General features: G+C 42.5%; 1 protein-coding gene across 1 annotated transcript in view; it reads right to left on the reverse strand.

The window, feature by feature from the left end:
• AQR (aquarius intron-binding spliceosomal factor) overlaps positions 1 to 24,500 on the reverse strand; it is a 213,882-nt gene that overhangs the window by 119,276 nt on the left and 70,106 nt on the right. Inside the window, exons 14-17 of the mRNA XM_082242923.1 lie at positions 23,979 to 24,081; positions 23,650 to 23,770; positions 13,010 to 13,151; positions 2,306 to 2,484 (exon numbers count right to left, since the gene is read on the reverse strand). Coding sequence (XP_082099049.1) covers positions 2,306 to 2,484; positions 13,010 to 13,151; positions 23,650 to 23,770; positions 23,979 to 24,081 — 545 coding nt within the window. The remainder of the gene's footprint in view (positions 1 to 2,305; positions 2,485 to 13,009; positions 13,152 to 23,649; positions 23,771 to 23,978; positions 24,082 to 24,500) is intronic.

Raw genomic sequence — 24,500 nt, forward strand, 5'->3', positions numbered from 1 at the left:
ACGCTGTTTTTGACTCACTAGCCATAAGCTTAATTGAGTCCATTCTATCTGGTAAGCCCTCCTCTGACGTTGGTGGTGTTTCCTGTGCACGAGTTAGAAAATTCACATGAAATAATGAAGAATGAAGATTTGAATGAATGAAGATTTTGCTTTTTGCATCACACATTAGACTTATTTTGGACTTTTTTTTATTAATTTTCAGTGACTTATTATTATCACTGTATTTTATTGGTTATATCACAACATATGTGTATTGTATCAATGCTCACTTTGTCATATAGGTACAATTTATCATTGCACTATGTATGCACTTTATTTATTTTTTTAATCACTGCAGCACTTTATACATTTTTATTTAGCCTAACATTACATTAAATTAAAATTTTCAGAGTTTCTTCAAACAAGATTTTGTGTATTCAACTAGCAAAAGGTGTATAGGTTTTAGGTTAGAAAATAATAACTATATTATTAGAAATGTGATGAAAGTAAAAAGAAACAAAAACACAATTTCCGAAACATCTTCAAGGGTAAAATTAAGGTGGACAACCAGAGAGTATAATCATTTGCAGGGAGAGTACAACTTTAAGAGGGGGCTGAATAGCAGTTGCTGGGCTCTCATTCTGTTGATTGTGGCATTTTACAGAGAAGGAATGAGGAGTTTGTGCCTAATGGTGGTGGGATCTTAGCTAATGTTGTAAATGTGAACTGTGATGTTGTGGTAAATTTGGCAAGACTTGAATGCAGACTGCTGAGGAAGAGGTCAACTGTGATCAGGGGATAAATGAGGCAACGGAGGAAGTTAATACAGGTTACCAGATATAGGTGTTAATCAGATGATTAACAGAAGTGACAGAGGTTAAATCTAAGGTGGAGCAGATGTGTCTGGGGAGTAATCCTACAGCACACTTCCTATTCTCGGATGGCTATGCTAAAAATGCGCTTATCCTGAAAAAAGAAAACCAATGCAGCCACCACATCTGAGGACTGGTACGCTGCAATATATAACATTTCTGTATTTGAGTTTAGATACGCTTTAAAAAAGATTTCTTATGCTTTTTGGTGTTAACACACTTTTTTGCTTGTGCGTTATGTAAAGTGGAGGATGAACATTCAAAGTGGATGGACACCCAAAATTAATGACATTTAGCTTGCTAAAGCACTAATGCATCATAAACAATTACCCTTCATTTATGTATTTCTACACGTCCTTTTCTTTCCTTAAGAGCAATAGATATACATCACAGTTAGAAATATAACTGTGGATTCACAAAACCTGATGAACAGAATAATGAAACATTTTTCTCCAGCTTTACTTTTACGAGATTCTCACTTTAAAACAATATTTTAACTCATCAACAAAGATTTTCCTGTTAAGCTCTTCTGAAAAGCTCCCTTAAATTAGCTCATATAACCAGAAACTTTGCATACTACTATGGATAAATAACCTCCATGCACCAATTAAACAACACAGCACAGTCTACAAAGAATCCAGCTTTTACTACTACAAGAAAAGCAGAAAGAAAAACTATCCAAGAGAAGTTTCCATTAGAAAATTGCTGTGGATCAACAACTGCATTTTTGGACAGTACTCTTGCCTTACTTCTAGTATGGAGTGGAGCACACATGCTGCCCAAGTGCTGGCATAGCTTAGACCATAATGGTCAAAAGCGGAATATGCCTGCAGTGCCAACAGGGGTCACCTTTAGTGTACGCCTCCAGTTAGAGGAGTACGGGGAAATGTTTTTCAGTTATGTGCCAGCTGGCAGCAATCTGTGCACAACTCCCAGGACCTTCAGCATATAAATTACATTTTGCTGTTTCAACAGCATTGACATGTTTGCCCCTTATAACCTAAAACCTGCTTATTTTTAGAGGAGCGATCCTTTGCAGGATTTCTTGGAGCCAAAAGATAAACCACTAATCAGGCCAATGTTTTAAAGATCTTCAACAAGGAAACATATGTTCAATACAGACTAAACTGCGACCATCCTGTATAATGTTAATAACTTGAATACTCAATACTTCAACAATGGCTGACATACATATGCTCATACGACCTGTACAATGCACTTTCTAAATTAATAGGCTCTTGGTTATTTATTACTCATGGTTGCAGGAAATAAATGTGCACCGTGTATGGCCTGCCTAAGTGTATATTTTCTCCCAGAAAGTGGGCATATAAATGTCAGTCAAAGTTTATGCTTCCTGCTTTAAAGAAGTCAAGAGAGTGTGTAACAGAATCAAGAGTGTCTATTGGAGTGTTTAAAGAAAATGCTGCACATGCACGTGCACCAGTCATTCCTACCTTCCCATTCGTCTTTAATTTGGTTTCTGACATTCAGGTTGATGGTAACATCAGCTCTTACTCGTGTTGGCCAGTTTTCACCAATGTTTGGCTTGGCAACTTCCACAACAGAGAAAGCCACTATAGGTTGAGCCATGCGCGCCCAGCCGCCAAAAACCACACCACCATATTCAGATTGCCTGTGTGAAAAATTGTGCATGATTACCAATGTATATATTTATGTGAAATGCACACCCAGATGTACAAAGCGGTACCTAAAAGCAAACAGATACAAACATTTATGAGACCTATTTACCTGTCACCAGATTTGAATTTCTGTCCATCCAGTCCTGACATTTACACAGACTACCAGGCAGTACGGTCAGGCTGGTGACCTGACTTTTCTTTATTGAAGTTAAATACAGCACAGGCCACCTCCCCACACCCAACCTGAGACTGGACACTGATGTAGCAGAAGCACACTGATGAGCTTAGTAGTCTGCTTTCTCCCAATGTATTACGTATCATGCTAAGACACTCCTGCAACATCGCTGGATAAAGATGGGCTCGGGAAAGTAATAGGGGGCTGAAAGGAGCTGCTGCACACAGGTTTTTTTTTTTATTCTTATGCATAGAATGCATTAAGATAAAAAAAAAAAAAACATCTGCCTTTACAATCCCTTTAATTTAGCTTTGTTTTAGAGGTATTGCAGGTATGAGATATCAACACACACACACACACACACACACACACACACACACACACACACACACACACACAGGGCATCTGCTAAGCTTCAATAAAGCTTCAAAAAAGCTCCACCAAAGCATCATTAAAGAACCAAGCAAGCATCACGCGAGCATGAAAAACACATCAAAAAAGCATGTTGTCAAAGCAAGTGTAAATGAGCCCTGAGGAAAGGCATAAATTGGGGCATTCTGATCCCAAGGCTCCACCAGGGCACCTTCTGCATCTTCCATTGGGTCCTGCATCTCAGAGACAAATCTGCCTAGTATCTTGCTGAACTGAGACGCTAACAGATCTACATTTGGGATCCCCCAATTTGAAGATATGTCCCAGAACACTTCCAGATAAAGAGACCATTCTCCTGGGTCCAGACACCGACATCGTCTGCTGAGAAAATCTGCCTGCCAGTTCTCCATCTTGGGAACATGCACTTTGGATATCACCGAAACATGAGCATTGCCTGATTAAACTCATACCAGAGGATGAACCAGCCAAAAGAGAGAACCAGGTAAGAAGTGGAGGTCCAGTTAAATAATGACAGATGAAATGCAAGAAATTGAAGCGTGCTGATTAAAGAATGAATTCTTCCTTAAGACCAACAATGCTGAAAAGAGTGCCAAACCATCACCTCAGCCAAGACGACTGGCATCAATCATGACAATCTTCCACCATAAAAGAAGAAAAAAAACCTGTCCTCCAAAAGCACCAGGGACAGAAGGCACCAAAATAGAGGCATCTTTGTTTAACAACATAACCAAATCATCTTGTCTGAAGACAGAGTGCATGTCTCCCATGTTATGAGAATGTTGTACTGCAAGGCCTTGAGTGAAATTGAACAAACAGAATTGCTTTCAAGGTGGACACTATCAATTTTTGCACTCACAACTCAATATGAATTTGCTGAACCAGACCCTGCAGGATTTATTAACTTCTCCAAGGGCAGCAAAACCTTGACCTGAATAGTATCCATGTACTCCAAGTGATGTGACAGAATCAGAGATGATTTCTCAATGTTCAGGATCCATCCAAAGTCTTACAATGTCCATAGCAGGGTTGCCACAGTAGAGCCCAAGGCCAGAAAGGCAACAACAAGAGATCGCCCAAGTATACGATAACTAGAACATCTCTGGAGTAATTATGACCCAGAACCAGTGTGAGGGCCTTTGAGAAAAAAGGTGAAAGGAAAGAAGCATGAACTGATAGTAGTCATTGCCAACAGAAAGACTAAGCGATTGTTGAAGACCTGGAAAGATAAGAATGAGTAAACAGGCATCCTGTATGTCCAGGGAGGCCACAAGTCTTCTAGACAAAGGGAGGTAATAACTGACTGAATAAATTCTACCGAAAACTTTTGAAGACATACAAAGGCGTTGGATCATTGGAGTCCAGAATGCCTCCTTTGGGTTTCAAAACTTTAAACAGATTTGAATAGGAGAAAAACACCTTGAACTGTTAATTTAGAGGACCAGGAACAATAACTTCATCAATCCTTGAATGGCTAAAAGGAGGTCCATCCAAAGCTGCTGAGACACAGGAAGACACGAAGAGAAGAAAGCCCCTGATACTACTTCTTGCACACACTCATTTCCTGATTATGGAAACTTACAAAACCTGTGAAAGTCCTCATACCTCCCCTCAACTCTGATGCAAAAGATGAAGGGAGTACCTTCAAACATTGGCATCTTATCCACAGGCTTGGATTCTCTGGGTTACCATGGACATTTAGAACTACCCAAGCATAAGGAGATGGAGGAAAGCTTGTTGTTTGGGTACTAAAACCTGACTTAGAGGAAAGAAAAACATTTTGATGTAAAATGGAAAGTTGTTGATTTGCACTGTTGATCCTCAGTTTGGTGTAACTAGGGTAAGTTAGTACTCTTACACCCTGCATTTTTTAATTATTTCCTCCAGCAAAGAGTTAAAAGATGAATCGTTATGTTCCTAAACCAAAGCTGTATTAGTGTGAGCATGCGTTCCCTTGAACTTTCTCCTAAAGCTGCATCATCAAACCAAAAAGAAAAAGGTGGTAAGGAAATTTTACCTTTGGGCATTAAATTTACCCAGCCGCCAGAAAAGAAACAGAAGTGGACACTCCCCTGTGAGCCTGACTAAATAAAAAGGGAGGGTTCCCCATTCACATAATAAATATACAGATTACCCAAAAATGTACAATCAAGTAGATGAAACAAAAAAATACTCCAACAGATGCAAGCAAAGAGATAAGTTGCACCCAGATCTGCAGTATAAACAGCACTTACAGTATTTCACAAAAGTATGTAAATATTTTATTATATCTTTTCATGTGACAACACTGAAGAAATTACACTTTGCTACAATGCAAAGCAGTGAGTGTACAGCTTGGATAACAGTGTAAATTTGATGTCCCCTCAAAATAACTTGACACACAGCAATTAATGTATAAACCTCTGGCAACAAAAGCGAGTACATACCTAAGTGAAAAGCTCCAAATTGGGCCCATTAGCAATTTTCCCTCCCCGATGTCATGTGACTCATTAGTGTTACCAGGACTCAGGTGTGAATGGGGAGCAGGTGTGTTAAATTTGGTGTTATCGCTCTCACTCTCACACTGGTCACTGGAAGTTCAACATGACACTTCATGGCAAAGAACTGTCTAAAGATCTGAAAAAAATAATTGTTGCTCTACATAAAGATGGCCTAGGTTATAAGAAGATTGCCAAGACCCTGAAACTGAGCTGCAGCACGGTGGACAAGACCCAAGCGGTTTAACAGGACAGGTTCCACTCAGAACAGGCCTCGCCATGGTCAACAAAAGAAGTTGAGTGCTTGTGCTCAGCGTCGTATCCAGAAGTTGTCTTTGGAAAATAGGTGTATGAGTGCTGCCAGCATTGCTGCAGAGGTTGAAGGGGCGGGGGGGGGGGGTCAGCCTGCCAGTGCTCAGACCATACGCCGCACACTGCATCAAATTGGTCTGCATGGCTGTCGTCCCAGAAGGAAGCCTCTTCTAAAGATGATGCACAAGAAAGCCTGCAGACAGTTTGCTGAAGACAAGCAGACTAAGGACATGGATTACTGGAACAATGTCCTGTGGTCTAATGAGACCAAGTTAACCTTTTTTGGATCAGATGGTGTCAAGCGCGCGTGGCAGCAACCAGGTGAGGAGTACAAAAAGAAGTGTATCTTGCTTACATACAAGCATGGTGGTGGGAGTGTCATGGTCTGGGTCTGCATTAATGCTGCCGGCACTGGAGAGCTACAGTTCATTGAGGGAACCATGAATGCTAACATGTACTGTGACATACTGAAGCAGAGCATGATCCCCTCCCTTCGAAGGACTAGGCCACAGGGCAGTATTCCGACATAAGGACCCCAAACACACCTCCAAGACGATCACTGCCTTGCTAAAGAAGCTGAGGGTAAAGGTGATGGATTGGCCAAGCATATCTCCAGACCTAAACCCTATTGAGCATCTGTGGGGCATCCTCAAACGGGAAGGTGGAAGAGGGCAAGGTCTCGAACATCCACCAGCTCCATGATGCCGTCATGGAGGAGTGGAAGAGGACTCCAGTGTCAACCTGTGACACTCTGGTGAACTCCATGCCCAAGAGGGTTAAGGCAGTGCTGGAAAATAATGGTGGCCACACAAAACATTGACAATTTGGGCCCAATTTGGACACATTCACTTGGGGTGTACTCTCTTTTGTTGCCAGCGGTTTAGACATTAATGGCTGTGTGTTGAGTTATTTTAAGGGGACAGCAAATGTACACTGTTATACAAGCTGTACACTCACTACTTTACATTGTAGCAAAGTGTAATTTCTTCAGTGTTGTCACATGAAAAGATATAATAAAATATTTACAAAAATGTGAGGGGTGTACTCACTTTTGTGAGATACTGTATATAACGATTGACAGCAACACCTCAAAAGGACAACTTTCCCAATCATTAAGCGCATGGCCATCTGTGCAACACTGTCTTTTGTGTGCTAGTCTGAGCCTGTATATTAAAGTCTGTGTCCATCAATGTCCATCAGGAAAGGATGTGATAGGCATTACACAATGCCTTGTGCAATAAATTATTTAAACCATTGAACCATGGCAATTCGCTAAATACACAGTTAAAATGATACACAAAAAGAGTTTTAATTGCCAATGGATCCGAGAAGAAAGCTCAGGTCTGTCCAGCCAGACTTGTGAGCCAGGCACCCCTGCCAAACAGCACAGAAAAGGTGAACCTCTGCAGGCTACACTGTGCACCAGCTTGTAATTAGACAATGCAGCAACAGACTAAAGTGGTAATCTCAATGCTTTCTTCTCCAAGTAGCATGATTACGATGTGACCAAAAGGAACAGGCAGAGCAATACAGCCTTAAAAGTGTTGCAATAAAGAGGATTACAAGAGGCAGCTGTTCCTAAATCCAAAAGCAAAAAATTTATTACATTTAGCTTACCAATTCTTAGATTAGTTTTGTTTTTTTAGGCTCTCTTTCTTTTATTTTCATTTGGTGATCATGACAGTAAGTCTGTTGTTTTTCAACAGAACAAGCTCTCCTGCAAATGTAGCAGTTAAGAGTGCTGAGACAAACCATATACCACTGAGAGGGGTGCTTACAATGAACAGCTGTTGTTTATTCGTGTAAAAACCTTTATTCCAAAAGAAAAAAAAACGGTTGCTGTAACTGCTGTGTGAGCTGGAGTTTGGCTTCAATTTGTTAGTGTAACTAAATCTCATAGTACATTTAACACTCCCCCTCCCCCTAAACCAGGGGTGTCAAACTCAATTTAATTGAGCATTATGGCTGCCCTCAAAGGGCAGCCAAGTCTGTAAGACTTGATGTCCAGAGCACCCCACCTCCCCCTTACATCAGATGTCAAGGGCCTTCCCACTCTCCCTTACATCACAGTGCTGCTACCCGATAAAAGCTGGGGAACAGAGCTAGGAAGCAGAAAGTGCAGGGGTCTGGAGGAGGAGGACCAGAGTCTGCTGAGGCCAGGGGAGGCGGAAGGGGTTTGTGCTGCAGCTGCTTAGAGAGGCACAGGATCTGTAGGAGTTCTGTCCTCCTGCTGCGGACTGCTGAGCCGGGGGGGGGGGGGAAGAGACCAGCCTCTCCGTGCCTGCAGGGAAAAGAGCAGGATCTGTCAGAGGAGTTCTGTCCTCCTCTATACTACTGCTGAGAAAAGGTGAGGGCGGAGACAAGGTGAGTGCCGCAGCTGCAGGAGAGGTACAAGGGGCACATGTAATGGCCTGGTGGGCCAGGTTTGACCCGTGGGTCTTGTGTTTGACACATGTGCCTAGACTAACAATGCTGCTGTTCTAAGCTGCCCCTGTGCACCTTCATCCAGAGTGGGGGCACTCGAATACAGGAAGTGTGTTACTGGCCAGGTTACCAGGTGAAAACCCTAAAAAACGAAGAAAACTAATACACCATATCTAATGAGTGTTAAATTACAATATACTACATTTTTGGTTTTGGGATTAATACCGCTTTAATGCAAAATTAAAGCTTCAATGTAAAAATATTTTGTAATGAAAAGTATTTTAGGAATAATTAATTAAATAGAAATATTTTAAAGTAGGTAAATTGTTATCCCAGGTCTATAAACATAGAAACTACTCTAAATCAAACTAAAAAGTAATATGTACTTTTCTTCCCAACTGACAAATAAATGGCAATAATTCCCTGGACAGCATCACAGCTAGAATAAGAGTATTCAGATGTGTGACAGTTTAACACTGCAGGGTTATAGGGATGATGGCTCTGGTATAGCGGAGAATTTGCCTCTTAACTTAGAATAGCTGCTCAGAGCTGTGAAAGTGCCACAGATCAAAAGACAAGCAAGCTCAGCACCCTGAAATAGCCATGAAATATGAAACATCACCGGTGGTTTATGTTCTATGAGTTGTTACTCTGCATTGGATGGGGCAACTGAGGGGATTTGTACAGCTATGCAGGCCAGAGAGTAAATGAGAATGTTTAATTAACTATTTAGATGGCAGAACAGGGACATGCCAGCATTCCAGCTGCTGTCCCATGAGGGTGTTCACACCAACAGAACTGGTGTTTCATAGGTCCAGCTCAACCCAAACCAACAAAGAGGACCAGTTGAACAATGTTGGCTCGAGTTGCAAAGTTAATTTGTGTGTTTGGCACAAAGTGGTGTTTATAGTGTCTCTTTCTTCCAGTTACAGATAAAGATGAGCAGAGTTTCGGCCTCAAATACCTTTTTTAACAAAAAATATCCCAATAATACTAATCCATCGCCCTTTACAAAACCGCTATTCTCATACTTACAAGGTGTACAGTATTGGATTTTAGTCAAAATCACACTTTTAAAAACGCAGTCTGGGCGTGGCCATCTTGGATGTGGGCATCTGAAGCCGCAGTGTAATCTGCTGTGTCCTCCTTCCTGATTCCAGGGAGTGTTCTGGGAGTTCTTCCTGATTCCAGCCTCCTGGGAGTGATGACAAACAGCTCCCAGGATGCAATGCAAAGGCTGAAGTGATGTCGGTGGCCGTGGCCACAGAGGGGGGGGAGAAGGAGGAAGATCAATCAAAAATGCCCTGAAAATAAGGTAAGGGACCCCCGAAAAAAATTGAAAATGCCCAATTGTTGATCAGCATAGCGAGCACTCCAGGAATCACTAAAGTTGCAAAATAGGCTGGAACTCCGCTTTAAGTAAAATACAAAGACTTTGAAAGACAATGTTTAGGAGCATACTTGTAGATTTCTGGCCTCAGCTTTAATGGCACGGAAAAAAAAATGTTTGATGAAATGTTGAGTTAAATAATTACTAAATATGAATGGAACTGCAGGACCTACCCTTTAACAAATCAAAAAAAATTAAGGGCCAATTCACACTAGTGCATTTTAGTGCAGCTGTAAAACACAGATCAATTGAAGGAGATCTGAAAAACAATTGCCAATGTGTCAAATTCACACCATAACGTTTTTTTTTTTGTTTTTTTTTTCACACCATAACGTTACGCTAAAATGCAAAATGTATGTCAACGGACATCAACATGGATATCAACGGATGTCAGAACATTTAAAACACGACTAAAATGCATGCAAATGCACATGCATTTTAGCTCAAGTCAGTGTGAATTGGCCCTAATAATTCATATATTTGTTTTAGGACACATGCAGTATAACATATATACCACTCCTATAAATATGCAGTAAATATGGCATCTTTTGACTATACTCCGCAAGACAGGCAAGTTAACGCATGCTACATAGCATGCATCATAAGTCATCTGCTAATACATATGTAGCACCCTTCTAGGTAGGTGCTAGTGAGACAGTTTAGTTTTTTGGCTCTGTCTACTTATTAGAGGGGCTGCAGGCAAATCTATATTGCTCTTTGCTTACTAAAGGGCAGGATCTGTTAGTGAAGTCTTCTCATTGTGCTCGGTATGTGTGTCATTATGTCTAGAGAGTGCTTCACACTGGTCCAATAGGAAGGCATGTTGGACAGTGGGAGGAAACCTGAAAAATGAATGCATAGGCTTTGATACAGTTCTGGTGATTGGCAGTGGCAAGTTGCCTCAGTGCATTCTTGTATACTGTAAAAAAGCAAGGAGCACATGTGCTGTGGGGTATTTGGCTGGAGAGCAGAGTCCCGGAGGGAGGGGGTGGCTGCCTCCTTCTCTGTAGCAGTGGCACACGGTCGCAGGAGGTCGTCCTGGGGGCCAGAGGAACGGAGCTGAACCCAGAGGTCCAGGAGAGCTGACTAAAGGGAAGACACTGGAGACCCTGGAAAAACAGTATCATGAGTACAGTGACTCGTGTCAAGGGGCCTGACCTGAGGGGGGGGCACCCCCGGAGTAGAGTAGTCGGTGGACAGGTGTCAGTGGTCAAGAGAGAATGCTGAGGAGAGTGTCCTGAAGATAATCTATAGTTCACCAAGTCATCTTAGGAAAGAGGCTTAACCCAAATTCATCTTTAGTGGCTGAGTGAATCAACAGCCTGGCTGTAAATGAAGAGAGAAGTCCTCCAACATTGTGCATAGTTAATTCGGAGTATCCCACTATTCCCTTCTCCTATCCCTAATTTAAAATAAAACACAAAACAACTAAATACCCCTGGACTGGTTATTGGAGCGAGCCAAGGAGAGAGTGAGAAACTGTAAATGTCAAGGTTGCTGTTGGTAACTCAGGTGGACCCGGAAAGTGTACATTTGGCAGTCCTTGAGGGGGCAGTGCTACACATACACCTTGTGGCTTCTCCTCCCTGATCTGCCGTGAGAGTTCTAAAAAATCCTAGGCAAGCACCAACTTTTTCATAGCCAATGCTGTTCACAGGTCACCAGCTGTGAAAAGAGGGAGGCTGGTTTGAAAATGTATGTTCTATAAATTGAATAATGTACTCAAGTTTGTAGCTGTAGATGGTAATTTAGTGGTACAAGATTAAACCTATTGCTTCTCTTTAAAGGAAATAAACACTGTCAAATAGGTGTACTGTCATTGCTGACCTACCCTTTGTCAAAGTACAAGTTGCCTGACTATTATGCTGATCTTTTTGCTTCAGTATCTCTAAGTCTCAGACCGGGTACAAATAACCTTTTCTAAATTCACTGGCTGCAAATCAGTGACTCAAAATACCAAAGCAAAAGGCAACTATCTTAGGAGAACAATAGAACCTTACATATTTATCTTGGTATGTGTTTGCCTTTAGTGAAATGCAATAGTGATGTCTGTGACAGCAAAGCTCAGATCTATAATCGGACAACTGAACTACCCTTACTGGTACCCTGGAGGGAGTAACAGGTTGGTGTGTGTTTAAGGCTGGCCATACATTATACAATTTTCTTGAAATTAACCATCAACTATGTAGTACAAAGGCTTGCCTAATTGGATACAAGTTAAAGTGTTGTTTAGCTTTGGCCTCATATTATGTGGTTTGTGGTAAATCGAACAGAAAATTGTAGAAGAAAATTGAACATGTATGGCCAGCCGTCACCATGCCCCAATATTGACTTTTTTTTTTACTGCTCCATCTGCATCTAACCTGTCAGAATTGCTCCCAAAAAATTTCTTGATTTTACCAACAACACGGTCAGTGTTGATGGGGGGGAATCCTTCCCACAGCGAGGAACAATCCCTGCCAGCAGAACACGATTAGTGTTTCCGTCTATATCCGGCGCACAATTTGTTCCGGTTTTGATCTATGTATGGCCGATTTAAGTCAATACAATATTTTACAAAGAACTGCATAATCAAAATGAAAGTATGTATTTGCAAAAAAATGCTTGCACATTTCCTTATGTCTTGTCTCGTTAAAACAAGTGCAGACAAATATTTGTACATCCGCCATATTCAGTGAGCATCTAAATTCCTGTGAATTTTGCCTCTAAAGTACAGTGAAATCTCAAGCAGGGTTGTCAGGGCTGCCCTATGTTCTGGAGCACACAGGTTAGAATAACCTCCATAGATACAGTACAGCGAGTGTTGTCACAGGGCAATAAATGTGTTACTGGCAGGATCGCCAGGTGGAAAAAAAAAAAGTGTACAAAAAGCCTGAAAAAGGAAACAAATGCAGTCAACACAATACATTTTTCTTCTTGGATTTACAGTATAAATTCATTTACTGGGTCCCCTACTCCTTTTTAAGTCAAAACTACTGTACATTCTATTGAGTCTTCAGATAAAAGTGGGCTTGGCAAGAACATTAACAGTAACAAAGATAAATTAACATCTTGGTTTTAAGTATAAAGATCAAAAATTAATTCCTCATTTTACTAGCTGTATATTGTACGGACTGTTTGAACAGGCAATGTGCCACAACCCTTCTGATTGTTCTCTAAAGAGTGTTTGTGTATCCATGTAAACAATATTATAAAGGATCTGCAGGTCTTATGTGTGTTTGGCTCTTGAAATACTATTCATCACCAACTGTTTAAACATACTGACTGCAGCACTGACTATGGCTGTATTCTATCAGAGAAAAATAATGAATTCACATAGGAAGCAAAACAAGCTCCTACCTGCCACTTACCATGGCTTCATGCGGCACACAACATCCTCAATGTCCTGACGAATCTCATAGGTAGACTCCAGGCGGAAAAGATTGAAGTTGCGAAGAAGGTAATCATGGAGGGTCAAAAACTGCAGGTTGAGCTTTGGCAGAGCCAGGCACCCTAGAAGACAGAAAAGGTTTTACCCACAATTTAGAAATTAAACTCCATTTAATCACTAAAAACACACAATTTTGTTTACATGGGGAGGGGGGGGGGGTCAAAAATTAGGCAGATCCCTTACATGTTTTAAAACACAAAAGTAAACATCAGATAGACACGGTAACAATAATTTTGGTACCTGCTGCCCCCTCAAGGTGTCCACATGAACAGTTTAAAAGAAGTCCACCTTTCTGACCACATCTCAGGTTATACCCATATTTGGGGTGCATCATAAAATATAAAAATGAGATACACTTGAATCGCAACAAACCACATCCAAGGTGTGCAAGGCAAATTCCTTGGGATGAGCCGCCTTATAACACAAGGAAGGCAACACAATGTCCTCATGCAAATGGAAGTCAGAGACAACTTTGGGCAGGAATGATAGACAGGGACGAAGAACCACTAAAATGTGACTACGACAGGATAATGCAGCCAACTCCAAAACCCTGCGGGCCGAAGTTATAGCAACCAAGAATGCCACCTTCTGGGATAACGTAGGCAAGGGAATCTGCCGAATATTCTCAAATGGGGTTTTTGGAGCACTAAACTTAAATCCCATAGCAGCAAGAGGTACAGGTGGAGCCACATTTCAAACCGCCTGAATGAAGGTACGAACTAAAGAGTGCGTGGCTAGGGGTCACTGAAAGAAGATTTCCAAGGCCCTTGATGGTACTTAAAGTCAACTTCTGATCAACTCCCCACTGAAGAAAGGCTAAGACCAGAGCCAAAGAAAAGGAGAGGATGATGAGCACCAATCGACTCACCAAGAAATGTATGCATTCAACGTATGATGGTATATCTTGCTGGAAGACGACTTCCTCGCCTTCATCATGGTAAGGATCACTGATCCAGACAAACCTCTATCCCTCAGTACTTGGCTTTCAATAGTTAAGCCATTAAAACTAGCGACTGTAAAGCAGGATGGGCGATCAGCACTTGGGACAACTGGTCTTCTCAGAGTAAGCCCCCAAGAGGCGTTTACGGCACTCAGAATGATCGGAAGATCCTCACCCTTGTTTCCTCGCAGGAACCGCAGAATAAGCCTGAACCGAGGATGATACTGGTCTTACCGTGGCCCTTGGACGCCTGCCAGAGGAACCGATGACCTCGCCACGACCCTTGGTATCCTCCTGTGGTGCCAAATCAGTTTAAAGAGCTGCATGTAAGACTATGCAAACAGAACTGTCTTGAAGGTAGATACCACCAGACTCAGAACTTGTATGCAAATCGGAAGAGCGAACTGTCTGTGTGATGGAAAATCATGGCCTGTGGTTCCTGAAGTTTGTCAAGAGGAAGGACCACCCTGGTCAGAATTAAAATCAGACCTAGGTAATTAAATTTCCTTGACAGGGATTAGGAGGACCTTAGGTAGTTTGGACATCACCTGAACCTTTGCGGGAATTAAATCCACACAAGGACCTAAAAAACCTGAAAAGAACAAACTGTGTACCCCTTTCTGGGTACCCCCAAAATAAACATTTCGCGGATCTCCTTGACGCTCACAAAAGAAGTCCACAGGGTCAGAAACCAGTGGATTTGTCTCCCCACCCCAATAATGGGTAGACCTTCATGCTGGAGGGGTCTTGTCTGCGGGTCCGGAGAAGCTAGCTCTGGCTTACCAGACTAAAGTTGCTTGGAACCTCCTATTCAAGATTTGAAAGACCTATTTACCTTATTCTCAGTCCCGGAAGCACAAAATAATTTTCTATGGGCTGAGAAAGAGGGCCCCCATCTGCGACGAGGCTCCTTCCCTTTCCTAGATTGTGGCAGGAAGGTACTCTTCCCCCCTGTGATACCCTTAATGATGTCATCCAGGGTAGCCCCAAACAGGCGATCGCCTTGAAAGGGCAGATCAATGAGTGCTTTCTTAGAGGCTTGGTCTGCAGACCAATTCTTAAGCCACAGTACGCGCCTAATCACCACCACTGAAACAAAGTTTGGACAGCACAGGAGCTGTATTCAAAAGCTGCATCACAAATAAACTGCAGCCAATGGACGAACTGGTCTGTTTAATCAACATAAGCAGCTGGAACCTGCTCATTCCCTAGACCCTGGCGCAAAAGCTTGGCCCATTCAGTAAGGGTCTGAGACACCAGAGCTAAGGCAAAGACTAGAAGCAATGCCGAATCAGGCACAGTAAACATGCTGTGTACACAGCCTCCACTTTTCTGTCACCTGGGTCTTTAACCACTTCAATACAGTGCAGTTTCACTCCTTTCCTGCCCAGGCAAATGTTCAGCTTTCAGCGCTGTCACATTTTGAATGACAATTGCGTGGTCATGCTACACTGTACCCATATAAAATTTGTATCATCACACAAATAGAGCTTTCTTTTGGTGGTATTTAATCACCGCTGGGTTTTATATTTCTTACTTGAAAATTAAAAAAAAAAAAAGAAAACTTTGAAAAAAGAAAACGTTTTTCTGTCAGTAAATCTTGAAAATAAGTAATTTTTCTCCTTCACTGATGTGCACCGATGAGGCAGCACTGATGGGCACTGATAAGGTGGTACTAATATGCCGCACTGATAGGCGGCACTGATAGGCGCTGACTGGCGGCACTGATGGGCAGCACAGATGAGCAGGCACTGATGGGCCCTGATTGTGGGCACTGTTTTTTTACTTCTCTATAATCAGGGCACCGATGATCAGTGCCCTGATTACCTTTCCTGGACTTCCCTTTGGAGAAGGAGCCGCTGATCGGCTCTCCTCGCCACACACTCTGACAGTGTGAGGCGAGGAGAGCCAATAAACGACACTTCCTCATTTACATGTGACCGGCTGTGATTGGACACAGCCGATCACATGGGTAAAGAGCTACGTCATTGGCTCCTTACCAAGATCGGGGTCTCACCGTGTCCTAGCAACACGGCGCGCGGCCACGATCACCGCACTCCCCACCCCCGCGGGTGCGCGAGAGAGGCCATTCTGGACCGCCGTCATTTGACGGTGGGCGGGTGGTGAGTGGTTAAAAGAACGCGGATTCCTCTACTGGGATTATGGTTGCTTTATTCAACTTGGACACAGGAGGGTCCACCACTGGAGGACTAGTCCACTTTTTTAAAAGTGACTCCTCAAAAGGGCAACGTACAGCAAAACGTTTGGGGACTACAAAGGGTAACATGGTCTTTACAGGAAAACCTGTCAAAATAAGGCACATAAGGAAACACCTCTGGGGTGCGAGGTGACTTATTCGTACCAAACGACATAGCCACATCCGTGGCCACATCAGCCGCATCCTCAATTTTTAATGTCTTACGCACTGCAGTGATAAGTGCGTCTACCAGCACTTTTTAATTTGCTGCTGCGACTATGGAGGAATTATCCTCACTATTAGATGGATCTGGGGGTGAGATATTAATTCCCCCTAGATGGGCCACGTCCGCAGTGGCATACAGCTCATTATCAGATGAGACAGACTGAGCAGGAGAAGGCGGGGCACACTTCCTACCGGGCCTTTGCCCACACACCACTTCCATCCGGGACACTAAGGACTGCAGGACCATCGTCAGTGCAACCATGGGAAGCTGGGGTTTCCGTGGGACTTGCTACCTCCCTATGGGGGTCAGTGGGGGAGAGGAGACACTGAGGCTCCATAAGGAAACCGACCGACCAGAGGAGCGCCGAAAATTCGGACCCAGCAACACCATGGACGCTATCCCTTTTCATATGTCCCTGGCACAGGAAGAGGGGAAGGAGGAGGAGCTTCGGCACCCCCACGAGGATTTGGTCATCTCTAGGGTCTCCTGGACTAAATGAAAATGGCTGCTGTTACATCGGGCTACACAAACATGACCGCCAGCTGAAGACCAGCCAGACCAAGGGAAAATGGCCACCATGACATCATTGGACTTCTCCAACCTGGCTGCCGGCAGCTATAGGGGCTGAGGCATGCTGCCAGGATCTTCCCTGCGCCCTGTGCAATGCTGTGCTCTCTGCAACGGAACCCCCCGTAAGGTACTGTACTCCACAGATAGGATACGCATTAGGGGAGACTCCGCTGCGCACTCTGCATCAGTCTCTGCAATGGGACCCCCCTGCACTACACCCACACTGCAACCAGTTAGGGCATGCACCTAGGGGTCTCCTAAACTGGGACCCCACTAGACCTCCCGGGCAGGACACACACTATCCCAGGACCCCTACAGAGTGGGGATAGCGGAGGAGACCCCAGGGGTCTCCGCTGCATTCTCTGCCCTGGGACCCCCAGTAGACTCTAGTTCCGGACAGGGGGGGAAAGAAGGGATTTTAGGATGGGAGGAGGGAGGTCCGACCATCACAGGAGGTTACTCGAGTCCACCCCAATAAAATGCCAAAAGTGGAGGGGGGAGGGACTGTACTTACCCTTCCATGCTGCAGGTAACGCTCCAGACAGAATCCTCGCTACTGAAATAGGGGAGCTGTCAGTCAAGGGACTGCTGCGACTCAAACCCACGCCCGGTCGTATGCGACCCTGCGAGACGTTAAACTCACCGGTCAGCCTCTGTCTGTGAGGCTGTCGCAGCGAACCTAGCATGTAGCTGCGGTCTGCACATGCTTGCTGGCTGGACTGGGGGGACCACTGGGTCTAGATTATGTAGCCCGTTGCCTAGTGCGGCAGTTGTTTGCAGATCTCCCGAGAGAAAAAACAAAGTTGATGTAAGGAAGGAGAAAAACATTGCAAGGATCAAGAGATCCCAGCTGGGAGCCTAGGTCCTTACTCCTGACTAGACAATTAAAACCGATTACTGAGCGCTTTGAGGGGAGTTGTATAGCAGCTAAGGACGGCCCATGGGAGTAGCCAGGTGTTTTTTGTTCTAGTCCTATTCCTGGAGGAGGCTATATCACCCAGTAGTTATGATCTAAGGAGCGCTGTCGATGAACGAAAGAGAAAAGGATTTTTGACTTACTTGTAAAATCTGTATTGGACACAGACAAAACCTTAGACAAGTGATTAAACACTAGCAAGTAGAACTTTTAGGGCCCCATATAAAACTTGCTCCCACTGACAGTTAACCTCTGTCTCTTTTTAGCACGCAATAAGAATTAACAGAAACAGAGGGGAGGGTCCTGAGTCATGTATGTACTCCAAGAAATGGATTTTACAGGCAAGTCAAAAAAGATTTTTCCCACCTTTAAGATGACATATAAACTGTACAACTCAATTGAAAAACAAACTGAAATCTTTTAAGGGGGTGGTGGTGAAAATAAAAAAACTAAAATAATGTGGTTGCAGAAGTGTGCACACCCTTCTATAACTGGGGATGTAGCTGTGTTCAGAAATAAGCAATCACATTCAAACTCATGGTAAATAGGAACCTGTACACACCTGCCATCATTTAAAGTGCCTCTGATTAACCTCAAATAAAGTTCAGGTGTTATAGTAGATCTTTCCTGACTCTTTCTTTTTAGTCGCATCCTACAGAAAAAGCCATGGCCCGCAGAAAGCTTCCAAAAGCATCATAGTGACCTCATTGTTAAAAGGGATCAGTCAGGAGAAGGGTACAAAAGAATTTCCAAGGCATTAGATATACCATGGAACACAGTGAAGACAGTCACCATCAAGTGGAGAAAATTTGGCACAACAGTGACATTACCGGGAACTAGACGTGACTTGCCCTTTCAGTGCTCCTTGCTGTTTAGACCAGTTATAGGTGGGGGAAGTGACCAATTTTTGTATCGTTGTTCCATTGGTCAGGCAATGCACTGATACCTTTGCAGCCATTGTGCAACGTGCTGGGTGTTTAGAGCGTTCCTGCACCTTTAAGGAGGGGTGGGCTCCCTCCAGTCACCTGTCCTCCATCTATCCATCAGAATACATGTGCTTCCACTGTGGAGACTCTTTAAAGGTAGAGTTAGGGACTGTAGATATCAGGGTGCCTTGCCGGGGCCTGCAGCTTATGCATGGAATTTGCAAATGTGTGTAACTAAACCCATTTTTAACGTATACTGTTAAGACAGGTAGTTCGGTTGGTCGCAGACTGGTTGCTAAGTTGTGACTGGAAATTCCTTGGCTTTTTTTTGACACGTCCCTCCGAAATTGATAAAAAGACAAGAAGAAAACTGGTCAGAGAGGCTGGAAAGAGCCCTAAAGCAACATTAAAGGAGCTGTATGAATATCTGGCAAGTACTGGCTGTGTGGTACATGTGAAAACAATCTCCTGTATTCTTAATATACCTGGGCTATGGGGTAGAGTGGAAAGACGGAGGCCTTTTCTCACATTGAAAAACATCCAAGCCCAGCAAAATTTTGCAAAAACACATCTGAAGATGAAACCAAGGTTGAACTTTTGTCCATACTTCTAAGATATGTTTGGCGCAAAAACAACACTGCACAATTAACCAATACATTGAACATCCTCTTGACTTTGTATACGGTACCTTTGTTCAATAAACTTTATATTATGGAAAAAAAAAACACTGCACATCACCAAAAGAACACCATACCTACAGTGAAGCATGGTGGTGGCAGCAACATGCTTTGGGGGTGTTTTTCTTCAACTGGAACAGGCGCCTTAGGCAAGGTAGAGGAAATTATGAACACTTCCAAATACCAGTCAATATTTGCAAAAAACCTTCAGGCTTCTGCTAGAAAGATAAACATGAATAGAAAACTCATCTTTCAGCATGACAACAAACCAAAGCATACATCCAAATCAACAAAGGAACGGCTTCACCAGAAGAAGATTGAAGTTTTGGAATGGCTGAGCCAGAGCCCAGATCTAAATCTGATTGAAAATCTGTGGGGTTATCTGAAGAGTGCTGTGCACAGAAGTTGCCCTCGCAATCTGACAGATTTGGAGTATTTTTGCAAAGAAGAGTGGACAAATAGTGTCAAGTCAAGATGTGCCATGCTGATAGACTCATACCCAAAAAGACTGAGTGCTCTAATAAAATCAAAAGGTGCTTCAACAAAGTATTAGTTTAAGGATGTGCACACTTTTGCAACCATATTTTAGTTTTTTATTTTGACTTCCCTCCATCTAAAAGATTTCAGCTTGTTGTTCAACTGCGTTGCACAGTTTATAGGTCACATTAAAGGTGGAAATGGGTCTGAAATGATTTATCTTTGTCTCATTTTTTTACATCACAGTAACATTTTGACAGGGGTGTGTAGACTTTTTATATCCACTGTAGCACGAACCACATACAGCATGAACCACATCTAAACAGACATGACAGAACTTGCTAGGGTGCTTAAGAGCAGGACAGAAAGATGATAGGACAAAATCCAGAAAAGGGTGAACAGAGGAGACCACTTTGAGCAGAAAAGCCTTGGTTTTCAGGACAACCGCATCATTGTGCAACACCAGGAGAGCTGCCAGTACCAGATTGAGATCTCATTTGAATGTTTAGGAGGAGCTAAAATGAGTGATTTCCTGCACAAAGTCTTTCACTAGGGAATGAAAAGCAAATGGGCGCTGGAAGAGGATTGTCAAGGCAAAAACCTGTCTCCTGAGGGTACTCAAGGACAGATGCAAATCTGGACCAGATTACAGAAAAATGACAGGACACATCCCGCAGAGTATCATCTAGAATGAGACTCTCTTTGCAATATAATCTTTCCAGGTGTGATGGTATATTTTGCAAGAAGTAGACTTCCTAGCATTAAAGCAGAACTATAGGCACATTTTTTAAATTTTGGATAGAATAAGGAAGGGTTATAATCCCGGTTAGATTTTCTTTCGCCGTCTGTATCCCACTGCAGAGATTTCCCCTCACTTTCTGTCCCATAGCCAAACAGGTGGTGAAAGAAATCCTTACAAATTAAAAGGAGTTTCTTGGGGACCATCCAGGTCACCAGAACTAGTGTCCCCATTGGGAGATTTACCCTCCACTACTTTTCTGGGGATTTTATTTTACTTTCAATGATAATGGTAAACAGGACAACAAGAGAGAATTAATCTCTTTAACGGAGGCACAGACAGCAATAAAAACTGACAAGAGTTCTAATCCCTATCCACTCTATCTAAAGCTAAAAAAAAAAAAGTTTTATTTTTAGTTATACTTTAGAAGAGTCAGGATAACCAAGTCAATTTAGTCTCAGTCCCCAAGGACCTGGGTTTCACTAGCCAGGTCATCAAAGCCAGTAACGGAGAAACAGGATGGTAGATCAGACCTAGAGACAGAAGATCAATATGATCCACAAGAGGCCAAGGGGAAAATGCAATAAGAGAGTATATTCGAACACAAATCCTTCTAGGCCACTTAGAGCCTCCTATAACTGGACCAAGATACCTACACCAAACTATGGAGAGACCCCTTTTTGTAGAAGATCTCCTAACCATTTTCCAAAAAGGCCAGCTCAGAGGGTATTCTTAGTAAGAAAGAAAAGCTTTTCTTTCCAATGATTTTTACTAGATATCATACTTCTACTACCTACCAAAAATACACAAGGACCCAGAACAACCATCAGGGAGACCCATAATTGCATCCATGGACAGTATCACATACAACCTGTCTCAATACCTTGACCAGTTTCTCCAGCCCATCGTTCAATCTCTAATTGTTCAATGAGTCCCACATTCGTGACCCATCATTTCGTCTGGAAATTCTGGCCAACAACACCTGGGAACACACCTTCAGTTGGCTTTCCCTGGACGTCTCTTCACTTTACACCTCAATTTCCCACCTCATATGCCTCAAAGCAGTTGATTATTTCTTATCACAACATTCCCAAATAAATCACAAACAAGCTGCTTTTCATCCTAGAAGCCACAAAATTCTGCCTTGAATATAATTTTTTTCAATTCAATGGCCAGTTCTATTTGCAGACCCAAGGCACAGCCGTCGGGGCTTCTTTTGCCACTGCTACGCCACTCTAACCATGGGTCTATGGGAACAGCATTACAGTATATTCATCTCAATCCATTTGCCCAATATATCAACTTCTCTGGAAGGTATATAGATGACATCATCTGGAAAAGTCCGGTCACTCATCACGGATTTTGACCATTACTGCAACAATAACCACTTTGGCCTGTCTTTCACTCACTCATGTCACAGATAAAGATTCCCTTATTTTTCTAGATCTGGGATTAAGTCATACCGAATCCACCATCACATCCAAAACCACTTCTTGCAAAGTACTGCAGGTAAATCGTATGTACAATTCGCCAGTAACCACCACCCAAGGTGGAAAACAATATTCTGGCTCATACTCACCACTTGATACATTGTATTTCACGAGCCATGATCTGATATTATCTGCACTTTCATAATGCTGCCTTTGCACTTTTATGTTGCATCTTCAGGGCAGACGTTTAGTGAGTATTTAATCTATCTCATTTACGGTCCATTCCATTGCACAAGTCACTTTTTTGATAGTATATATTTGCACCATCTCTTTTTTTCAGCACTTTATTTTGCACATTTAGAATATATTGATTTTGCTGTTTTTATGTATTTATTCACATTTATCATGTATTACATTATGCTGGATTATTATTAGTTGTTTTTGAATTATTTATAGGATTGCTACACCCTCCATCTATTTTAACAAACCCCCGTGTATAAGAAAAAATCTTATTATCATTTACAGGGTTTATTTTGTTACCCATTTTCTGTTCTGACATTTACACATACCATGCTTTATTTATTCTACATACCGGTAATTATTGCACACACTAACACATTGTGCTAAGAGGCAGCGCAGCACTGCAATATATCTTTCCATTTCTCCACTAAGTTTCAGGATAAACTTTCAGTGCTAGCTGCAGCCTTATTACTTCATCCATTTCTTCTCTTACACACATCTCATTCCTAACAGCGCGAGAGCCCCATCTATCCCACAGTTATCCTTATAAGGCCTAATGCACACGGACACTTAGTAGTTTCGGTGTGCTGAGGCATAAAATCCCTGGCACTTTCTGGAGTCCAGGAAGCCATATGTGCTGTGTACAACTGCCAATACAAGTGAAAGGTTGTACACTGCCATGCTTGGGTTTCCGAAAGAAGTGCTGTATAGGCATGTGTGGGGTAAACTTAATTTAGAAGCCATCAGCATTTAGCCAAGCATGGCTGCCTACACTCATTCAATTGACCTGATGGCTGTATGCGGCACATATAGTTTCCCCATGTACCAGAAATTTTATGTCTCAGCACACAGGAGCTGCTAAGCAACCCCGAGCATGGGGCCTAAAAATGCATTAATGGAAAAGAAATGTTATTGCTAAACAACTTATCAGTTGTTAGTTTTACTTTTCCATCTCAAATTAAAAAATGTATGTTTTCGAAAAATATCTGTACAATAAAGGACTATATGCAATTTTTTATACAAAGACCCCATATTTTATTTACAGCAGGTATTATTAGGGCAGTGAACTTGTTAAAAGACTCATCCGTGTTAGCTGTTCCAGGATGGCTGGGTAAAATGAGATCACATTTCAAAGTTAGAGTTATATTGGTGGGTTTCCTGATATTACAGCTCATTAGAGCAGTCACAACGAGTATTTCAGATCAGTTTACAGCAGCCTCACCTTCCCCAGAATAGTACTCAGTGGGCACAATGTTCTCATCCCATATGATCTTCTCTGTGGGATACAAGGGCATCTGGTTCAGCTGCTGGATCTGAGAAATACGACGCTCATGCCGGGACACCTGCAGAAAAGATACATGAAAAAACATTGTTCACGTGGGCAAGCGGATTGCAAACAATAGCAATACAGTATATGCAAACATAATTCTAAAGCAAAGAGTTGCATTTTACATGTTACTCTGGAACATAACACCTAATCATTATCCTTCCAGGAAGTACTTTTAATGAGGGAAATGCATGTTACTGGTAATGTATCTTTTGTATACCTACCAGGAGTTCTAAGAGAAACTCTTTGTCATATTTAGTCTCCTCTCCTTCGGAGAGAGCTGGCAATAAGCAGAGATATGATGCCACCTGGTGGAGGGTATTGGAACTGCAAAAAATGAAACACTCAATCAATAAATTCAATCTATCCAAGTGAACACAAAACAAGTTAGTTATTGTCAAAAACGCATTAAAAAAAGCTAAAAGGACAGCCTTTGCATCGAATGTAAAATGTGACCAGAAGCTAGGATCTGTGATTTCACAATTCTGTAACTGTCTACAGGTATAGAAGGCTTCATCTAAAACACAATTCTGTCATCTAGGACAGCACTTTTTTAGTCTCCTAGTAGCATAATTAAGAATCAGTAGAGTAATAGTATGTTATTTATGTAATAATATTGGATTTATTCACAAAATGTGACCCATTTGTGGGGGATCCAGGAAGTGTTGTTTGGGGGAAAGAGAACATTTGGCTATTCAACAAAGCACACTTAGCCAATTAGCAATTGTGGAATTGGTGAAGCAAAG

The sequence above is a fragment of the Pelophylax lessonae genome, assembly GCF_965119305.1.
Source record: "Pelophylax lessonae genome assembly, chromosome: 13".
Lineage (NCBI taxonomy): Eukaryota > Metazoa > Chordata > Amphibia > Anura > Ranidae > Pelophylax > Pelophylax lessonae.